At 45.5% G+C, this 22,990-nt stretch overlaps 1 protein-coding gene across 3 annotated transcripts in view; it reads right to left on the bottom strand.

The window, feature by feature from the left end:
• Window positions 1-13,250, bottom strand: part of LOC129840935 (mineralocorticoid receptor-like) — a 100,360-nt gene extending 87,110 nt beyond the window's left edge. For 2 of the 3 annotated variants that reach the window (XM_055908983.1, XM_055908981.1), the window contains exons 1-2: window positions 12,786-13,250; window positions 8,981-10,924 (exon numbers count right to left, since the gene is read on the bottom strand). In XM_055908983.1, the coding sequence (XP_055764958.1) occupies window positions 8,981-10,905 (1,925 nt within the window). In that variant the 5' untranslated portion in view covers window positions 10,906-10,924; window positions 12,786-13,250. The remainder of the gene's footprint in view (window positions 1-8,980; window positions 10,925-12,785) is intronic. The other variant, XM_055908982.1, reaches the window with a different exon arrangement.
• Window positions 13,251-22,990: the final 9,740 nt, after the last annotated feature.

Consider the following 22,990-nt stretch of genomic DNA (forward strand, 5'->3'; position numbering starts at 1 on the left):
ATTATCAGAGCATGTCCCCAGAGTGCTACATTATCAGAGCCTGTCCCCAGGGTGCTACATTATCAGAGCCTGTCCCCGGGGTGCTACATTATCAGAGATTGTCCCCAGGGTGCTACATTATCAGAGATTGTCCCCAGGGTGCTACATTATCAGAGATTGTCCCCAGGGTGCTACATTATCAGAGATTGTCCCCAGGGTGCTACATTATCAGAGCCTGTCCCCAGGGTGCTACATTATCAGAGCCTGTCCCCGGGGTGATACATTATCAGAGCCTGTCCCCAGGGTGATACATTATCAGAGCCTGTCCCCGGGGTGATACATTATCAGAGCCTGTCCCCAGGGTGCTACATTATCAGAACCTGTCTCCAGGGCGCTACATACATGATTTTTGTGACAAAGCCAAGCTCCCAATAGCCTGAGTCATAACAATCTACCAGGGATTTTATGGGGTGGGTTTTTATCTGTGCAACTCAAGACCCGACAAAGCACAGAGCACACTGACTGGCACAGCCGTTGTTGTTTCCCATAGACTGGGTTAGAATATAAAGAGAAGCTCTGTGTGAGACTATGCTACTACTACTGTAGGTCGATGCCATCACATAGCCAAAGTGCTAGCCATTTCTTCAGATGTATTAGACATATTCCTATGAGAACAGCGCGTGTGTGTACGTGGGTGTGTGTTGACCTAGTTAACAGACTGCTGAAGCAGAACAATTAACATTTTTTGGAAGTGTTTTCCTTAATGACATCCATTTCCGCCTATGTCAGTGAGTCGAGTCCCGTCATGTCCAGCGATGAGCTAGCTGCTAGCTAGCTGCTAGCTAGACTAAGTAAACACAGCAGATCAGAACTTGAATACAAACTCCAATTAAACATGAATGATGAATCGAGCCATGCCCTTATTTGGTCAGTAGAGCAGATCAGAATGCAGGGAGGAAGACAATGATGCGCTGAGAAGGAGAGGGGGGAAATCCACCCAGAGAACTAAACTGAAATGTAGTATGGATCTCACTCAAAGAACTAAACTAAATGTACTATGGATCTCACTCAAAGAACTAAACTAAATGTAGTATGGATCACACTCATAGAAAACTCAACTAAATGTAGTATGGATCTCACTCAAAGAAAACTCAACTAAATGTAGTATGATCACACTCAAAGAACTAAACTAAATGTAGTATGGATCTCCCTCAAAGAACTAAACTGAAATGTAGTATGGATCTCACTCAAAGGTAACTAAACTAAATGTAGTATGGATCTCACTCAAAGGTAACTAAACTAAATGTAGTATGGATCTCACTCATAGAAAACTCAACTAAATGTAGTATGGATCACACTCATAGAAAACTCAACTAAATGTAGTATGATCACACTCAAAGAACTAAACTAAATGTAGTATGGATCTCACTCAAAGAACTAAACTAAATGTAGTATGATCACACTCATAGAAAACTCAACTAAATGTAGTATGGATCTCACTCAAAGAAAACTCAACTAAATGTAGTATGATCACACTCAAAGAACTAAACTAAATGTAGTATGGATCTCCCTCAAAGAACTAAACTGAAATGTAGTATGGATCTCACTCAAAGAACTAAACTGAAATGTAGTATGGATCTCACTCAAAGAACTAAACTAAATGTAGTATGGATCTCACTCATAGAAAACTAAACTAAATGTAGTATGGATCTCACTCAAAGAACTAAACTAAATGTAGTATGATCACACTCAAAGAACTAAACTAAATGTAGTATGGATCTCACTCAAAGAACTAAACTAAATGTAGTATGGATCTCACTAAAATAACTAAACTAAATGTAGTATGGATCTCACTCAAAGAAAACTAAACTAAATGTAGTATGGTTCTCACTAAAATAACTCAACTAAATGTAGTATGGATCACATTGCTTTTTATAGCTCGGATGAATGTGAATTATGTCCTTGTCCATCAAACTGATAGAAATCAAACATTTGCTACCTTAAAATCCATCTGGACACAATTAAGTTACCGTAATATCAACATGGTACAATCGAATTCTGCTGTTATGAATCGTAGCCTACACCAACAATGAAGAACAAACTAAAAGGGGCATTGGGGAAGCTCATAAACAGTCATCTATATAAATGATAGGAGCCTCAGTGTCTTGATAACTCTTTCATCAATTAGGACTGACACTATTCTCATCTATTTCACACAGCTTTTATTGATAGAAACCAGGGCAGTCATCACAATAATCTCATGCTTAGTGTTGCAGTGGTAGAAGTATACAGTTACATTCTCTTCATACAGTATGTAAAAGAGCTCAATGACGGACAGGGACAAGCATCTGTATGTCAGCGATAGGTAATAAAGTCTGAGCACACACACACACACAACACACAACATACACACACACACACACAAACACAACACACACACACACACACACACACACACACACACACACACACACACACACACACACACACACACACACACACACACACACACACACACACACACCTGTGCCTACTGCCTACAGTACGGCACACCCTGGAAATATGGGCAAGTTTCATCAAACCCTGTTTCAAGAAGAGGTTGAAATGAGGACAGGCATTCTGATCCCAGCAGGGAGGGAGAAGGAGAAAGGTACAGTCAGAGAGAGAGAGAGTGAGAGAGGGGAAAGGAGGGAGGGAGGAAGGTACAGGGAGGGAGGTACAGTAAGAGAGAGAGGGGAAAGGAGGGAGGAAGGTACAGTAAGAGAGAGAGGGAGAGAGGAGAAAGGAGGGAGGGAGGGAGGTACAGTCAGAGAGTGAACGAGAGAAAAGGGGGGGAAGGGAGAGAGGAATGTACAGTCAGAGAGTGAGAGGGGAGATGCCGCAACAGAGAAAGACGGGGAGGTAGGAAACTAGTAGTTACCGCTGTAAGAGTATCAATTAATTAGGTCAGATCCTTCCTTTCTCCTCTCATCTTTTTATGAAGAGAATCATGTTCCGTGTTTTTAACTAAGGCAGTCTTTGAATGTCATAATACAACATTTATTTCATAAGACAACTGTAATAATTATTTTATTTTAGTCCATAGCTTCAAGTAATTCTTTTTGAGTACATTTCTCTCACAATCCTTGTAGTGACAATAATGACTGGTGTTTTTATATATCACCCCTGTGATATCTCCAGTCTATGACTAACTTCCCATCGGTTAGCTCTGTCATTTAATAAGTCCTCTTTTATCCAGCATTATACCGCACTCAACATAAAATAGTGTGTGTGTAAGTCCCACACTCACACACAAACACAAAGGTGAGGACCCGACATATAGTAGTTCTGATGTGACCACGTGGAATTAGCAACAACCCAGGCTTCAATGTTTTTACCTCCTCAAGGAACACCTTCCTTGCTAGGGCAGGTAAAGATACCTTGGCCATGACCCCCAACACCCCTCTCTCACATTTACATCCCAAACGAGCAACTAACGTCCCTCACAGCCTCACAACCCACAATGCACCGGGGCCAGCCGTACCGAGCCACACCACGAGGACGTGGATTTAATTAGATATTAGTATCCAGCCGCGTCTGAATTAATCAAATCAATGCTACTCATTAATTTAGTAGAAGAACATACAATTAAAGGGCTATTAGCGTTCTCTCAGGAGACTGCCCTTTCATCCTGCCAGTAGAACATTGGGACTTGGCCCAGGTCCAGAGGCAAAGCGTTCTCTTTTCCTTTTTAACCGGCACTTCTTCCCATCCGCCTGACTCGATTCTACTCCTCTTCTCCAGGCTGGTGCCATAGAAGTACAATGACTAGATGTAGTATGTGCAAAAAATAAACGTCGGCGTAACTTTAAATCAATACTCTCTTTTATCCATAAGCATAACATTTAGTGGGAGGATGAGAGAGAAATATGTTTTCTTTTTGTATTTGCATGTTTGTGGTACTGATTTAGACCCAGCCACCTACTAGGTACCTACAAGTGTACTGGGCCTTTTGAGTTGTATCTTAATTTGGTCCCTGGCCACATTGATTTAAACACTAACACCATTTCCATGACTTAATGGTGCTTGACATCATTTATCCTGTAAGTAGCTCGTCATTTAGGATGGCGTCTCAAGAGTTTTAAACAAAACTCTAGAAATGTCAACACACTGTAGCATAGTCCCAGTCAATGCTTAACAGGGCACTCTCTAAATAGGGTGACAAGAGATTTGGAGATTTAGGGAATGAGCACACAAATAATCCAGCACCCAAAACTAGGTCATTTTATAATAATATATTTTGTTCAGATAATTTATCATTTGATCATGGCTGTGTATATCTCAATTGAGGAGGTAATGAAACTAGACTGAAAATAAGATTTTAAGCTTTTACATTGAAGTAGTACTGTATTGTACATGGGCCTAAGGGGTCACTCCTAGCTTTAAACAGTAAATACTTCTATCGGATTCCCTACAAACATACAGTCAAATATAATCTTATTTAATACAGCAGGGGAAATCCTCTGCGTTCAAAATGTCAATCTCTGCACCGCATACAGCTGGCCACCTGTTTCTCCCAAAGCACTGAAGCAAACCAGGCTCTGACGGAAAATAATTCTGGGCCAAGGAGGTTCTTTTTCTCTCTCTCTTTTTTTTCCTCTTGTGAATTAAAGTGAAAACGCTTTCGCTCTGAGTAATCCAGACTCCTCCGACGAACAGTCATTTTTAATTAAAAACATTACCCCATTTACAGAGGAAACCAAAGTGAAGCCTGAAAAAAATACTAACTGCACAGGGATTTCTCTCTCTACTTCGACCTAGCAGTCTCTCGATTTTCTCTCTCACTCTCTCTCGATTTTCTCTCCCTCTCTCACTCTCTGTCTTTCAATCTTTCTTTCTCTTTCCCTCCTTCTCTCCCTCCCTCCCACCCTCCCTCCCTCCCTGCCATCCAAGGCTTCAGTTGATCAAAGGAAGTTCCAGTTTCTTGCTGGTTTTTAATGGTTATGTAACTTTCTCCTGATGAAATACTGGCCTGGGCACAATACTAACCCATCCAGAGCTGAACTGGACCATAGAATTCCTGCAACTGGACTTTTTGGGGTTATGTGATCCTGGCAGGAAGTCAATCCAACTCACACCGCGGCAACGCTTGGCTACTTGGAACGATTGTAAACACCCTAATAAAATGTAATTAATAGGTACCATATACATTGTTTACTGAGTAAAAATGAGTCCAAAAAACTTTGATTAATCACATAAAAACAAGCAATCTCAGCACAGGAATATAACTAAATAAAGCAATATTTCTTAACTACAGGCATATGGGTCTTCTGCAGTGCAGTTTTGATTGAACCCCTCCTCTTGTGATGAGCTATGTGTAGTTGGAATGAAGTGTTGTTTCCCTGAGAACAGCAGGACTTGGCTAGTCTTCCCCAGTGCGTGTTGGATTGAACCTCTCCTGTGAGGAGCTAAGTGTATAGTTTTATAGAGAGGGGCAGTTCCAGAGCTGTGTCTGTATCTGGGTCTCTGCCATACGGCCAGACCAGGCCCCACCTCTGACTGTCATCCTGCCTGACATTAGGGGGCTAAGCTGTATCTCATTAGGCCTAGGGTGGCAGTGATCCCGTCAACATCACTTGAAGCTCTGGCTCCCACCATAGGGGAAGAGACAGGTTGTCTCCAAGGTAACGACCAGATCATTTGGCAGGAACTGCATGCCTTGTTATCCCACAGAAACCCACAGATACTGTAGGCAGGCGCAGCTGGCACACACACACACACACGCACACACGCACACACGCACACACGCACACACACACACACACACACACACACACACACACACACACACACACACACACACACACACACACACACACACACACACACACACACACACACACGTGTAAAGACAAACACACGTATAGTCACTCCACTGCACATAGACATCAGCTCCCTCTGCCAATCAAACATCTGTCTATTCCTCTGTGTCCAGTATTGATTTAAAACACAATGAAGCCAGGGGCGGGCCAACCGTTTAGGAAAAACCATTGAGTTCATTTGCTGCTCGTACCCTAGGGATAATCCTTCTCACTGTTGAAAGAGAAATTGATTTCTGTTAATCATGAGCCAGCATTATTCAAATCAGTGGGGGGTCAAACCAGGCCAGATATCTTGAAAGAGGGGGTTAGAGAGAGTTATACAAGCAGAGTCAAGTATTTAGGTCGTAAAGTGCAGTAGAAAATAGTTTTTTTATTGTGTTGTTACAGTAAATGACATGAGTTTGCATATAACCATAGAAATTGAACTGACAGAATGGCATGTAAATCTAACTCATTCCCACCTGATCTCAACTATGTCTCTGGGCCCATATTCACAAAGAGTCTTTAGATTAGGAGTGCCGATCTGGGATCAGTTACGACTTTTAGTTCATAATGAATAACATTTTATGAACATGTTATAACCTGACCCTAGATCAGCACTCCTACTCTAAAAACACTTTTTGAATACATGCCCTAACCCCCTGTCACATACTCTACTGTACATCCTGAATGCCAAAAGTGGACTGACCATTCCATAGCCAAGTATGACAAGAATAGCCCTGATCAGACAGCCAGAACAACTGGATGAATTGTAGCATGGTCTATCGATAGGAGGTCAATGGGACAGGGACTGACCTCCTGGACCAACATAACAACCTCAGGACAAAGGCTGACATGATCATTGCCCCATTTTTAACCAGCCTGATGGTGCTATTGGTGCTATTTTGAGTGAGACTGAATAATTGTTGTAGATCTGTTTGTGAGTGCGTTCAAATAAAGTGTTTGGGGAGAGAGAGAAATCATTAGTTACGACCAATGATGTATATAAACCCTGGATTGCTGATGCTATGTATTGGCCATTGAGAGGCTCTGAAGTAACCGGTCGGCCATATTGGCACTTCCCCCAGTAGGAGCAGTCCTCCATAGGAATGAATGTAATTCTACAATATTTCAATTAAATGTTTTAAGGACAAAATTACATGTATTGAAGTATATTTTACTATAGTGGGTAAGTAACATTAGTAGCTAAAAAATATATACTAAAGGAAAATATACTATATATTTTTTCATTTTTTATTTTTATGTTTAGCTCACATAATATAATTTAAGATTATGCATTAATGTGGCTGTAATATAATACATGTGGCAAAATTAATGTAGACATTAATAAATGCACTTCTAAAGCTTCCAAAATATAGTTTTTACAACGTAAGGGAGTGCTAAAATGGAGGCATGGTGGTTTCAACACAGCGCCCCCTATCAGTCAACTAGTGTATATATAAATCATTGGTTGCAACCAAATTGGAAGACGTTGACCCATTCTGCTAGCCTAGTCCCTAGCAGTAGTAGGCCTAATCTTCTCTGCTTGTCTCTGGGGAAAACCAACAAACACAAACATACCAAGCCAGGCCCCATTGCCACAAATAATCACATGTATTTCTCTTAGGGAAACATCTGACTATCAAGGTTTTGTAAGTCAGGATGGGATACCGTTTGCAGCTTTGTTTAGTGCTTCCTGCACTGACTCGAGCTGGTAAAAATGCAATAATAAGCAGGGCATTTACAGTGTGCCATGTCGTGCATACTTTTACGACTTCGGTGATCAGCTCAGATTTTATACCACCATTAATATACATCCCCTCTGTGAAATGAAAAAATGAAGAAATATATCACACGCAAAACTAATCCCAAACTCTCCAAATACCAGAGCCATAATCATATCTTCATATCTTTAAATTAACTGTAAACAAATAAACAAACTCCTTCTGCAAGGAAGGAATTCCTTATGTAACTCCTTCACATACTGAAATTGCAACAAAGTTGGACAATTCTTTCCAATTTCCTGGTTGGTTTCATAGCTGTGATACTTTAGTTTTATTCATCCTGGATCTTAATATCATAATGCTGTATTTAGCTTCACACTCAACTGGGACATCAGACAAGCTGTCCGGACAACAACTGTGTCAAAGTTAGACGTTGCCATATTTGCCTGTGCAAAACAAACCGTTTTTCTGCATGTTTGTTTTTGTTTGGTGGCCGGGGCTCTGCCCTGCAAGGCAACTGTTTGTTTCCTACATTTGGCAACAAAAGCATGTGATCAATCATTCATAATCATTTATGACGTCGCCACATAACGGCCAGCCCAAGCTCGTAAAAATATATTTGCATTACACAATCTCAATAAGAGTACAATAAATGTTGTTTTTGTCCATACACATAGCTCTGATAAGAGAGCAAACTTTAACCTCTGTTAGATACAGTAGAGAATAGGGCCAGGGCAGCAGTGTATGTTGCGATGTTGCTCTCCCATGCTAGACCCCATCCCTTAGTTCCTGTTCTCCCAGCCAAGCCAACATCCCACTGCTTTTCCCTTTCCCACGCCTTGTTGTTATTAGTATTTTGGTAGTCCCCGACTCGGAGCAAACGCCCTTCTTTAACCCCTCGGGTCCTGAGCAACATGGTCTTTAAGTCAGATACCCTGTCCCCTTCATTCATCCTGTCACACTGTAGTAAACAGACTCAGTTCCACCCAAAAGCTACATAGCAGGGAGCATCTCTCTGCACATGAGAGCTCTTGGATTATACCACTGGGTGTGCTTTGTGCAGATGCTGTGGACAATCCATCACGTCTTATGACAAGTCTAAAGTAACATAACAGTTTGTGAGCCAGTACTCTTACTGTACTGGAGTTGTGCAGCAGCACTACAGTACCCACAATGCAGTTTGGTTTCTCTTTAAACTTTTCTATTTTGAAAGTAACAAACATTTCTGAGCCAGCCAGCCGCTCTTACTGTGCTGGAGTTGTGCAGCAGCACTACAGTACCCACAATGCAGTTTGTTTTCTCTTTAAACTGTTCTATTTTGAAAGTAACAAACATCTCTGAGCCAGCCAGCCGCTCTTACTGTGCTGGAGTTGTGCAGCAGCACTAGAGTACCCACAATGCTGTTTGTTTTTGTCCATACATCGATTTCTTTCTTACCTTGACATGCTGTCTGGCATGCAGTGACCTGGATAGCCTTCTCCTCTTGGACCCTGCGACATGCCGGGCCGAGATTTCCACGACTCCATTAACGCGGTAACAGGCGAAATTAGATTCAACAAGGGGTTCGTCCCGTGATCCCTTGGGTCGTGCCGTGAGAAAGACATTGTCCCCTGCGCTCCGATCTGGTAGTGAAACGAGTGTCCGCCTGAATTAACACCCACAATGGCCGAGGTGGGCACAACGTTGTTGTTGTTCTCTTGGTAGTAGCTGCCATCGTTGTTCTCTTGTTTAACTTTAGACAGGAGGTTGTGGGGGAACACGCCGGCTTCGTAACTGCCATTCATCTCCGTGCCCGGAGGTCCCAAGATCCCAGAGAGACTGTATTCGTCAATGTTGTCCCTCAGAGACAAGTAGGTGATCTCGGACGGACCTGACTGGAAGAGACCCATAGAGTGTTGCTGCTGCTGCTCAGTGTAGCACTGAGGATTCATGCATCCGCCGCCATCTTTGTTTGGCTCACTTTTTATCTGTGTGATGAAAGGTGAGCCATTGCCGGGGCAGCCGGTGGCCTGGTTACACTTTGTGTTGTTGCTACCATTACCCAGACACATGCTCCTATAGTCCGTGTCGGGTTCATTCTTGATGAACTTCACCATACCCATGTGGTCCAGGCCTACGTTGAACATCTCCCCGTCCACGCTCTCCACCTTGGGGAACTCAAACTCCTTGAAATCCTGCTGGTCTCTTCGTCCCTCGGGACTGTTGGAGTCATTCTGGACCAGGCCCAGTTCACTAGCAGGGCTGGACACAGCAAACCCACCCCCGCCGCCAGAGGAGTTCCTGGGGCTCAAGGACATTGCCATGGGGCCCCCCGTGGTCGGACTGGAGATAGACGATGAAGCCCTCATGTTGTTGGTGCTGCCAGTGGGGCTGGAGACAGACGATGACCTCATGTTGGTAGAGGTGCTGCATGACGGTGGGGAGCGCACGCTGCTCATGCTCTGGGGGCTGGAGATGGGCGAGCGCATCACATTGAGTGGGCTGGTGAGTGGAGGCGACCCCACCGTGCTGGAGCCTGCCGGGCTGCAGGTGGCCGAGTTCCTCCTGTGGATGTGGTTGTGGGCCAGAGCTGGTCCGGCAGCGTTATGCTGGTTGACGGGGTTACTGATGGTCGAACAGGAGAACGGCCCCCCAAAGCAGGTGGGGCTGGTGGTGGACGAAACTAGGTTGTTGCTGCCCCCGGGGCTGGAGATGGAGCTGGGCGTCTGTGGGCTGCAGGACAGAGACAAACCCAAGACGGCTGACCCTGCTGGGGTTCCAGATGAGCAGCAATCCCCTGGGGTGGAGCTAGGCTGCTTCGGGAACCCCGTAGAAGGGGACTTCACCTTGGGGCTCCCCGCGGACGCAGCACACTGGCTGTCCTCGAGACAGGGGCGCCCGCAAACTCCCGCTGGGTACATCTTCCCCGTACTACAATGACCCCCCTGTTGGCCGAAGCCGCCAAAGTCTGTGGCCTCCCTGGCCGCGTTCATATACAAGCCCATGGACTCAGCCACAGTTTTGGACAGCTCCTTGGAGTCCATCATCTCTGGCTTCCTCCCATGGAGGGAACTGTTAAAGAGGGGGAGAACAAAAGGCTGGTGTTGGTTCTGGGTCAGTTTGAGAGTAGGCTGCTGCTCTGGCTTCTTCTTCTCTTCGTTGTTATTGTTACTCTCCTTGCTGTCGGCCGTGTTGCTGCTGGGGGAGCAGCTGACATTGACTATGTCCATCAGTACATCACTGTTGCTGTTCAGGTTCAGGCTGTCGGCCTCCTCGGCTCCGCTGCAGCAGTAGTCCATGGCACTGCTGGGGACATGGGACCATCTGTTCTTCTCTGTGTCCGTGGATCCTTCGAAGAAACTTGGGTATCTTTTGGTCTCCATCGCTGGGTCATTGATTTACCTGCAGGTTGAAGGAATACATGAATTAGATGAATGCTGTTTAAATAAGAATTCAAGGTGGTGGGGTATTTTTTATGCATTATTCACATATCATGCAAAAGCCGCTGGAATCTCACATTGCCGAAGCTGAGAGCATACTACGGAATATAAAAACTGTAATTTATCACGAATATTTATTAAATCATGAACAGTGTAAAGTATTTATTTAATGGATGGCGATTTCATTAAGATTGACTTAAGAGTGTTTTATAGCGGGAAAATTATGCGAAAACATCGACAGTATCCAAGTTAAGTATCCTTTTAAATCAGCAAGCATGTTCTCTATCAATCAAGTCATATTAATTTTTGGAAAATCATTTAGACATTCCTCCTCACTTTGTTAACTGTTTATTTGCTTTGGTTTTTAAACTAAGAATCCCTGAAATGGTTATATAGTGGAACTTTGTCTAAAGCATGATGTCCTAAGTGGCACCCTATTCCCTTTAAAGTGCACAACTTTTGACCAGAGCCTTATGGGGGGGGGGGGGTCATAGAACGATTATTAAATTATTTTTATAGATTGTGTCTTGTCATGTCTGAGTAATAATAGTTAGATGACTCAATTCCCCATCACACGTTAACCTACATAACAAGTTCCTTCTGAAATGCATTTCTTTAAATGTATGACATGATCATTTCTAGTTTGCAGGATTAATTGCACTAACTGTACTATTAAATCGCCAAGTCAGTACAGTTAGATTTTTTTTTTAAACACATGACGTAGTTTTATAGTGTTCATTTCCTCCTCTTGGGCACTTCCATTGGATAGAGACAGACACAGCGTCACATAAACTTTCATCACGCCATTCACGGATTGGTCCGACTACTCTGTCAATCCCCTGTTGTTTTTTCAGACACAACGTAGCTGCGACATAACTTGAAAATGGTATCTATCTTTGAGCGTCTTCTGGAAAACATATAACAACTTTCGAGAATAATTCAATGCGCAATATTGACCCATGCTGTCACATTTAGCCCTTTATATTATGCATAATGTAATGTTGTTGTTCCTCATCTTATGCCCTGGTAAACTTATGTCCTGGTAGCCTACTGTCAAAGAGAAGGACTAAAGAAAAAACACTGATATTTTGATTGACGTGACCTAATTACGGGTTAGACTACAATAAATGAGAAAGCTTAGGAGATAGGATAGTTGTCGACGCACAAACTACAAAAACAGGTAGGCTACATGCCAGGTTGTAACGACAGATGAAGGCTATGCAATATTTTTGGGGGCAATCTGATCTACCAAAATGCACATCACAGTTTTGACATTGATGGCAACTGATCGAAGAGTGTGCAAAACTATTTCAAAAGTGCATTAATAGTTGGAATGCAGATAATTTCAGACATCGCAGTTCTGCAATGACAGCAGAGCAAGCCGTACTCTTATCCATTATTTCTTTTTGTAAAGAATGACTATCTACTGGAAATGTCGCTGGAGACAAAGTTCAAATTGTTATTAACTGATCTTTGAAAAGTCATGAACAACTGATTTTAAGTTTAGATTCCATAATAAATAAATGCGCTCAATAGCCTGCTGGGCGCAAATAAGTCAAATTATTATTATTAGGCTATTTTTATTGTTTAGAGAGAAAGAGAAAGAGAGCAGCCTTTAATTGTATTTATAGCCTATACCGTAGGTCACAATCTGTCCGAGCGGTCCCCCAGGATATAGTTCAAAGTTAAAGATTTCCTGGGGATAATTCAGGTGACAATTAAAGTGATGTACATTTCGTTTAGGGAGTTGACATAATAATCTAAGTATTATAATAACCACACGTCGTTTACCTACCTCGAGCTATATCATTCTGCGCCCTTACCTTAATTACGACATTCAGATTTGTCAAGTGGCTGTGTTGCTGGGCGGCAATAATCCAGAAGAGAGAATAAAGACACGAAACCAAGCCTGTACCTTATTTCTTCTTCTTTACAATATCCCCCACTTCAGCTATTGTGCATTTTCTCTTGCCATACATCCACTAGTTTCAGTTCTGACAGTTCAACGCACAGAACAGTAGACTAGAACTCTGCTGAGCTGCGTAGCCTGTATCACTCGTAATCCTCAACATCAAGACGCTGCTTTGACACACCGATCGAGAGCGACATATAGATCGGACGCATCAGATATTCTCACATTCGGACTATAATTCCGCAGATTTATGATTTTCTAGCCCTTCGATAGAATGACTGATAAAAACAGCGAAGGAGTCAGACAGACTTGCAGTGCGACGTCATTCTGTGCACATGAACCCTCCTTCTGTAACGAGTGCAATACAAACTCTGAAGGAGTGGCGGGGACGAGAGAGGGAGAGTGGAGGGGAGGGGAGGGAGGGGAGTGCGTTCGGTCGCAGGCTCCTGAGCACAGGTACGCTATTGCGCTGGAAATAGGGCACCTTTACATTTGAAGTATGGTTGAGTTCCTCCGTTATAATACTTAATACTCAAAATGCTTTTTGGATAGGAGGAGACCGTCTCAAGAGCGTTGAACAAGATGAAATAAACATGACAGCTGTCAAAAAATTGTTTAGTGTAGAACAGAATAATACATTGCAGTAGACTATAAATACGACATTTACTAATAGGCCTACATTCAACATGAATAAAATACACAGTAGCCCTATTCATGTTGCAAAAAAAGAGGTATATTATGCATCGTTTACCACTTTGAAATCTCTGTATTGCTCTTTGACAATGGCACTGTGCTTTGCAAGGCTGACATTTTGCACATTTATCTGCAATAATGTGCTGGTGTGAGGTTTTACTAACTGTATGCCAACTTGTTGTTTGAGTACTAGACAAAAACACCCACAGACCCTGAAGTGGATATATGTTAAAAACTGTCTGACATATAGGGCATAGGCCTAATGAGACTGTTACATCTTCCCCCTTGGCAGGAACTGGCTGCATAATCTAGCAACCTTTCTTAGTCAGAGATAGGTTATGAAGATAAAACCATCAACAACAGTAAGTATTTAGTGCCTATGAATCATAAATAAGCATCAAATTAGCCTTAATGATGATATGTAGTGGGAATGATACATGATAATACACAAGTCTTGTTCAGATGATGAAAAACCATTCTGCTGTGTAGTGTTAGCAGAGTGAAATCAAAACAGGATGTTGGTGCTTTTCCTCTGACTACATCCTTTGATCTGAGATAGGAGTGACTAATAACCCATAATATATAAATACCAGCACACTGGACACGTCACTCAGTCATAGAGGTGAATTCAGTGATTTCTCTCGGCTTTATAGAGAGATACAGTGGAGCTCTCAGTTTTATTTCAGTATTGCAACATGTTGTGACTGGAGAAATTGTGTCCACAGGATGGCGCTATATTTCAGTTTCTGATCTGACACTCCAAATCGTATCAAATCAAATTGTATTTGTCACATGCGCGGGAATACAAGAAGTGTAGACCTTACAGTGAAATGCTTACTTACCAGCCGTTAACCAACAATAAAGTTTTAAGAAAAAAGAAGTGTTAAGTAAAAAAGAAAAAAAGAACATTAACAAACAATTAAAGAGTAGCAGTAAAATAAAAATAGCGAGGCTGTATACCAGGGGTACCGGTACAGAGTCAATGTGCGGGGACACCGGTTAGTCGAGGTAATTGAGGTAATATGTACATGTAGGTAGAGTTAAAGTGACTCTGCATAGATAATAAACAGAGAGTAGCAGCAGCGTAAAAGGGGTGGGGGGGTGCAATGCAAATAGTCTGGGTAGCCATTTGATTAGCTCTTCAGGAGACTTATGGCTTGGAGGTAGAAGCTGTTGGACCTAGACTTGGTGCTTCGGTACCTCTTTGCCCTTGCGGTAGCAGAGAGAACAGTCTATGACAAGGGTGGCAAGAGTCTTTTACACTTTTTAAGCCTTCCTCTGACACCGCCTGGTATATAGGTCCTGGATGGTAGGAAGCTTGGCCCCAGTGATGTACTGGGCCGTACGCACTACCCTCTGTAGTGCCTTGCGGTCGGAGGCCGAGCAGTTGCCATACCAGGCAGTGATGCAACCAGTCAGGATGCTCTCGATGGTGCAGCTGTAGAACCTTTTGAGGATCTGAGGACCCATGCCAAATCTTTTCAGTCTCCTGAATGGGAATAGTCTTTGTCGTGCCCTCTTCACAACTGTCTTGGTGTGTTTGGACAATGATAGTTTGTTGGTGATGTTAACGACAAGGAACTTGAAGCTCTCAACCTGCTCCACTGCAAGTTGATGAGAATGGGGCTGTGCTCGGTCCTTCTTTTCCTGTAGTCCACAATCATCTGCTTTGTCTTGATCACGTTGAGGGAGAGGTTGTTGTCCTGGCACCACACGGCCAGGTCTCTGACCTCCTTCCTATAGGCTGTCTCGTCGTTGTCAGGGATCAGGCCTACCACTGTTGTGTCATCGGCAAACTTAATGATGGTGTTGGAGTCATGCCTGGCCTGCAGTCATGAGTGAACAGAGAGTACAGGAGGGGACTGAGCACGCACCTGTGAGGGGCCCCCGTGTTGAGGATCAGCGTGGAGGATGTGTTGTTATCTACCCTTACCACCCGGGGTCGGCCCATCAGGATCTCCAGGATCCAGTTGCAGAGGGAGGTGTTTAGTCCCAGGGTCCTTAGCTTAGTGATGAGCTTCGAGGGCACTATGGTGTTGAACGCTGAGCTGTAGTCAATGAATAGCATTCTCACATAGGTGTTCCTTTTGTCCAGGTGTGAAAGGGCAGTTTGGAGTGGAATAGAGATTGCATCCTCTGTGGATCTGTTGGTGCGGTATGCAAATTGGAGTGAGTCTAGGGTTTCTGGGATTGTTTTATTTTTTATTTTACCCTTATTTTACCAGGTAAGTTGACTGAGAACACATTCTCATTTACAGCAACGACCTTGGGAATAGTTACAGGGGAGAGGAGGGGGGGATGATGGTGTTTATGTGAGCCATGACCAGCCTTTCAAAGAACTTCATGGCTACAGACGTGAGTGCTACTGGTCGGTAGTTATTTAGGCAGGTTACCTTAGTGTTCTTGGGCACAGGCACTATGGTGGTCTGCTTGAAACATGTTGGTATTACAAATTTAGTCAGGGACAGGTTGAAAATGTCAGGGAAGACACTTGTCAGTTGGTCAGCGCATGCTCGGAGTACACGTTCTGGTAATCCGTCTGGCCCTACGGCCTTGTGAATTTTGACCTGTTTAAAGGTCTTACTCACATCGGCTACTGAGAGCGTGATCACACAGTCGTCCGGAACAGCTGATGCTCTCATGCATGTTTCAGTGTTACTTGCCTCGAAGTGAGCATAAAAGTAATTTATCTCGTCTGGTAGGCTTGTGTCACTGGGCGGCTGTTTTCCCCTTTGTAGTCTGTTATAGTTTGTCCAAGTCCTGCCACATCCGACGAGCATCAGAGCCGGTGTAGTACGATTCAGTCTTAGTGCTCTATTGATGCTTTGCCTGTTTGGGATAGCGAGATTTCATATAAGCTTTCTGGTTAGAGTCCCGCTCCTTGAAAGCGGCAGCTCTACCCTTTAGCTTAGTGCGGATGTAGCCTGTAATCTATGGCTTCTGGTTGGGGTATGTACGTACAGTCAAGTTAAAGTTGTCATGATGTGTGACATGTTTGCATCTTTGAGATAACATTCTCACTTTTGTATATTATTTTTGTAAGTATTGGGCTGGAACAAAAACAGTTGTACCCAGTGGGCTGAATTCAGTATCCCCTGATCCCAGTTCAGTTTCCCCTGAGCCAGACATAACCCTACAGTTGTACCCAGTGGGCTGAATTCAGCATCCCCTGATCTCAGTTCAGTTTCCCCTGAGCCAGACATAACCCTACAGTTGTACACAGTGGGCTGAATTCATTATCCCCTGATCCCAGTTCAGTTTCCCCTGAGCCAGACATAACCCAAATAAGAGAATCGGCAGCTGGGAGTCAGTGGAGAGCAGTGGAGGCTGGTGGGAGGAGCTATAGGAGGACAGAGTCATTGTAATGACTGGAATGGAATAAATAGACCTGAGTAAAACGTGGTTTCCATATGTGTTATGTGTTTGATACCGTTCCATTTAATCCATTCCAGCCATTACAATGAGCCGTCCTCATATATAGCTCCTCCTACCATCCTTCACAGCGAGAGAGAGAGAGAGAGAGAGAGAGAGAGAGAGAGAGAGAGAGAGAGAAAGAACCTGTATTTACAGGTTCATTTGAGGGCCATGACCAAGGCGAAGCTAGCTACAGTACATCTACCAGCAGACAGTGTTGAGAGACGGACAGACAGAGCCCAACCTGCAGCCTTGCCCTGGTCTGCTCTGCTGGCTGTTAATCCTGCATGGTTGGAAACCTGCTTAAAAGAGCAGGACATTTGTTCCCAAGGAGGAGATAACCACCACAGTTTCCCGCCTTCGCTCTGGCAGCCAGGCAGCTCTTCCTCATTTATCTCACAAAATGGCCGCCAATCAATCCCTGCCTGCATTAGGTACAGACCAGATCATAAACATGTCTTTTTCGTGATGGGTTAAATCATTTATCTGGGCTTATGGATCTTTAAAGGCCAGGTTGCAATTAAATTTTGCCCCCAAAAATGGAATATACACCACTTGTAGATGGCAATACCCCCCCCCCCCCCAAAAAAAGTGTGTTTTATAGTTTTTACATTTTTTATTATGATACATGACTTTTAAAGTCTTTGGCGAACTTTCACTGTAAGGACTTCACTGGTATAAATCAATGCCTTTACTGTATATAATTTCTGATAATCAAGGTTTTACATAGTTTCTGGGATCTCACATGCTTCAGGCACTAAACCTGATGTATTTTTGAAGCAGGATTCAAACTAGCTGTGTCTAAATCTGCTCTAAGATTAAGGTCTGTTTACTACAGCAGGAAAAGAATCCTGCAGAAACAGGAAATGTTTATTATTATATGGATTATAATTAATGTACATTTTTGTAGGGGTTGATACATTTTTCGTAAGGGAAAATTATGTCTGAAATTTGGAAATTACAAACTTCAGAAGCATTTTTAAATGTCAGAGTCTAGGTGATGTGGGTAAGACGGTGCAGGACACAGAGTAATAATAGTAACTTTACTCAAAAATAATCTTCCAACAAGGAGAACGAAAATCCAGAATCACATAAACGAGACAACTGACAACAATAAACATGCACAGACCATGATGGCTCCAGAGGGTTAAATAGGGAAATAATTCAAACGTAATGGGAACCAGGTGTGTACAATACAGACAAAACAAGTGGAAAAATAAATGTAGATCGGTGGAGGCTAGAAAGCCGGTGACGTCGAACGCCGCCCGAACAAGGAGAGGCACCAACTTCGGTGGAAGTCGTGACAGTATCCCCCCCTTTGACGCGCGGCTCCAGCAGGGTGATCCGGGTGGAGACGGGGAAATTCCTGCAGTAAGGAAGGGTCCAGGATGTCCGCCACCGGCATCTAGCATCTCTCCTCCGGACCGTACCCCTCCCACTCCACGAGGTACTGAAGGCTCCTCGCTTGACGCCTTGAGTCCATAATGGCTCGCACAGTATACACCGGGGCCCTCTCGATGTCCAGAGGGGGTGGAGGAACCTCCCGCACCTCAGACTGCTGGAGCGGACCAGCCACCACCGGCCTGAGGAGAGACACATGGAACGAGGGGTTAATACGGTAATCAGGAGGGAGCTGTAACCTCGTTCAGTCTCCTCAGGACTTTAAATGGCTCCACAAACCGCGGACCCAGCTTCCGGCAGGGCAGGCGAATGGGTAGGTTTCGTTTCGAGAGCCAGACCCTCACTGCGATGGTGGTCGGCGCTCGCCTTCTGCCGCCTGATGGCCCGCTGCAGGCGCACATGGGCATCGTCCCAAGTTTCTTCTGAGCGCCGAAACCATTCGGCTACCGCAGGTGCTTAATCTGGCTCTGATGGAATGGTGCCAGGACCGGCTGATAACCTAGTACACATTGAAAAGGAGATAGGTTAGTGGAGGAGTGGCGGAGGGAGTTTTGGGCCATCACTGCCCAGGGGATGAAAGTCGCCCACTCCCCCGGTCGGTCCTGGCAATAGGACCGCAGGAACCTACCCACATCCTGGTTAACTCTCTCCACCTGATCCACTTACTCTGAGGTGATGCTGACCGAGACCCCCAGGCGTTCCATAAACGCCCTCCAGACCCTAGACGTGAACTGGCGACCCCGATCAGAAACTATATCCTCAGGCACCCCGTAGTGCCGGAAGACGTGGGTGAACAGGGCCTCCGCAGTCTGTAGAGCCGTAGGGAGACTGGGCAAAGGAAGGAGACGGCAGGAGTTAGAAAACCGATCCACAACAACCAGGATCGTGGTGTTTCCCTGTGACGGAGGAAGATCCGTCACGAAATCCACCGATAGGTGTGATCACGGCCGTTGTGGAATGGGTAGGGGTTGTAATTTCCCTCTGGGCAGGTGTCCAGGTGTCTTGCACTGGTTGCACACCGAGAAGGAGGAAACATAAACCCTCACGTCCTTAGCTAAAGTGGGCCACAGGTACTTCCCACTAAGACAGCGCACTGTCCGACCGATGCCAGGATGACCAGAGGAGGGTGACGTGTGAGCCCAACAGATCAAACGATCGCGGACATCAGACGGAACATACAGAAGCCCAACTGGACACTGGTTGGGAGTGGGCTCTGTACGTAACGCTCGATGTCCGCATCCACCTCCCATACCACCGGTGCCACCAGGCAAGAAGCCGGAAGTATGGGAGTGGGATCCGTGGACCGCTCCTCTGTGTCATACATCCGGGACAGTGTGTCTGCCTTAGCGTTCTGGGAACCTGGTCTGTAGGAAAGGGTGAAAACAAAACAGGTGAAAAACATGGCCCACCTTGCCTGACGAGGGTTCAGTCTCCTTGCCGCCCGGATGTACTCCAGATTGAGGTGGTCAGTCCAAATGAGGAAAGGGTGTTTAGCCCCCTCAAGCCAATGCCTCCACGCCTTCAGAGCCTTTGCAAACAGCCAACAGCTCCCGATCACCCACATCATAGTTTCGCTCCGCCGGGCTGAGCACCTTCTAAAAAAAAGCACAGGGGCGGAGCTTTGGTGGTGTACCCGAGCGCTGAGACAGCACAGCTCCTATCCCAGCCTCGGACGCGTCCACCTCTACTATAAATGCCAAAGAGGGATCAGGATGAGCCAGCACGGGGGCCGAGGTAAACAGAGCCTTCAGATGACCAAAAGCCCTGTCCGCCCCAGCTGACCACTGCAGTCGCCCCGGTCCCCCCTTTAGCAAAGAGGTAATGGGAGCCGCTACCTGACCAAAGCCCCGGATAAACCTCCGGTAGTAGTTGGCAAACCCTAAAAACCGCTGCACCTCCTTTACCGTGGTTGGAGTCGGCCAATTACGCACGGCTAAAATGCGGTCCTTCTCCATCTCCACCCCTGTCGCGGACAGGTGGTACCCTAGTAAGGAGACGGACTGTTAGAAGAACAGACATTTCTCAGCCTTGACGTACAGGTCATGCTCCAACAGTCAACCAAGCACCTTGTGCACCAGGGACACATGCTCGGCGCGTGTAGCGGAGTATATTAGAATGTCATCTATATACACCACTACACCCTGCACGTGCATGTCCCTGAAAATCTCGTCTACAAAGGATTGAAAGACTGATGGAGCATTCATCAACCCGTACGGCATGACAAGGTACTCATAGTGCCCAGAGGTGGTACTAAATGCCGTCTTCCACTCATCTACCTCCCGGATACGCACCAGGTTGTAAGCGCTCCTGAGATCCAATTTTGTGAAGAAGCGCGCCCCGTGCAATGACTCTGTCACACTGGCTATGAGAGGCAGCGGGTAACTGTACTTCGATAGTCAATACACGGGCGTAAACCTCCATCCTTCTTCTTCACAAAAAAGAAACTCGTGGAGGTAGGTGAAGTGGAAGGCTGAATGTATCCCTGTCCCAGAGATTCGGGGACATATGTTTCCATAGCCGCCGTCTCCTCCTGTGACAAAGGATACATGTGATTCCTGGGAAGTGCTGCGTCTACCATGAGATTTATCGCACAATCCCCCCCCGTCGATTTATCGCACAATCCCCCCGCCTTCTTTTTACAGAAGGCGAGAGCCAAATCGGCATATTCAGGGGGGATGTGCATGGTGGAGACCTGGTTTGGACTCTCCACCGACTCTCCACCGTAGTTGCACCTATGGAAACACCTACACACCTCCCTGAGCACTGACGTGACCTTGAGAGCCCCCTGTTTCCACGAAATAGTGGGGTCATGATCGGCCAACCGGGGACGCCCCAACACCACAGGAAACGCAGGTGAATCGATCAGAAAGAGACTAATTCCCTCCTTATGATCCCCCTGCGTTATCATACATAGTGGAGCTGTGACCTCCCTGATCAGTCCCGACCATAAAGGGCAACTATCTAAGGCATGTACAGGGAAGGGAACATCAACAAGAACAATAGGGATCCCTAATCTAATTGCAAATGAACAATCAATAAAGTTCCCAGCTGCACCTGAATCTACTAGCGCCTTATGCTGGGAATGCGGGGAAAACTCAGGAAATTCAATACATACACACATGTGCGAAACAGGAAGCTCTGGGTGAGTCGGGTGCCTACTCACCTGGGATGATCCACCAGTGCCCTGCCTGCTGCCTCAACTCCCTGGAGAACCTCCCCAGCACCGACCAGCAGTGTGCCCTCTGCGGCCACAGGTGGTGCAGGGAATGGCCCCTCCTCCGGTCCCCCTCATAGCAGCACCTTCTAGCTCCATTGGCGTCGGATCTGAGGTGCTGGGGGATGGAACTGACGGACCTCGATCTGGACGTCCACGGTAGGCCAACAGGTTATCCAGCCTGATGGATAGGTCCACCAGCTGGTCAAAGGTAAGGGTGGTGTCCTTGCAAGCTAGCCCCCTACGAACGTCCTTGCGTATACCACACCTGTAGTAGTCGATCAGATCCCGCTCATTCCATCCTGCGCCGGCGGCCAGAGTTCGAAAGTCCAGAGCGAAGTCTTGTGCGCTCCTCATGTCTGAGATGATACAAGCGTTCCCCCGCTCTCCCTTCAGGTGGATGATCGAAAACCACCCGGAAGCGGCGGCTAAAATCCTCATAATTGTCCAACGTCAGTCCTTCCCTTCCCCAGACTGTGTTGGCCCATTCGAGTGCTAAACCAGTCAGACAGTAGATGAGGGCGTTTACACTCTCGCGTCCCGAAGGAGCTGGGTGAACGGTTGCCAGGTACAACCCCAGCTGGAGTAGGAACCCCTGGCACCCGGCAGCCGTTCCATCGTATACCCTCGAGCCGACTCCCACTGGATCCAGGTGAAGGAGAGGTGGACAGCGGTGTGGGTTGTTGTGGGAGCTGGGGTGATGATGATGGGGTTTCTGGAAAACCCCCTCTCTCCCATCGCTCCATGGTTTGCAGCACGCGATCCATGGCTGTGCCGAGACTTTGCAACATAGTCGCGTGCTGTTGGACGCGCTCCTCCATAGGTAGAGGAGGGCTGTGTGCACCTGCTGACTCCATTGATGGTGCGTGTTTCTGTCAGAGTCTAGGTGATGTGGGTAAGGCGGAGTCAGGCGCAGGACACAGAGATGAGTAATAATAGTAACTTTACTCAAAAATAATCTTCCAACAAGGAGAACAAAAATCCAGAATCACATAAACGAGACAACTGACAACAAAAACCACGCATAATAAAGGTATACTCTTTAAAAAGTATGTATGTCTATATAGGTATGTGTATGTATATATGTGTATATGTATGCATACGTGAATGGATATATATATTTACCCCAAAAAATATGGGGGATTGGAAATGATGCAGACAATACATTGGAAGCAACATTCTTTCCGCAATATTAAGCTGACCCACCCCTATTGAAAAAAGAAGAAGAAAAAAAAACACGCACAAAACCATGATGGTGTCACGTTCCTGACCTATTTATGTTAGTTGTTATGTGTGTTAGTTGGTCAGGACGTGAGGTTGGGTGGGCATTCTATGTTTTCTGTTTCTGTGTTGGTTTTGGGTTACCTGGTATGGCTCTTAATTAGAGGCAGGTG

Source organism: Salvelinus fontinalis, chromosome 42 (genome assembly GCF_029448725.1).
Source record: "Salvelinus fontinalis isolate EN_2023a chromosome 42, ASM2944872v1, whole genome shotgun sequence".
NCBI lineage: Eukaryota > Metazoa > Chordata > Actinopteri > Salmoniformes > Salmonidae > Salvelinus > Salvelinus fontinalis.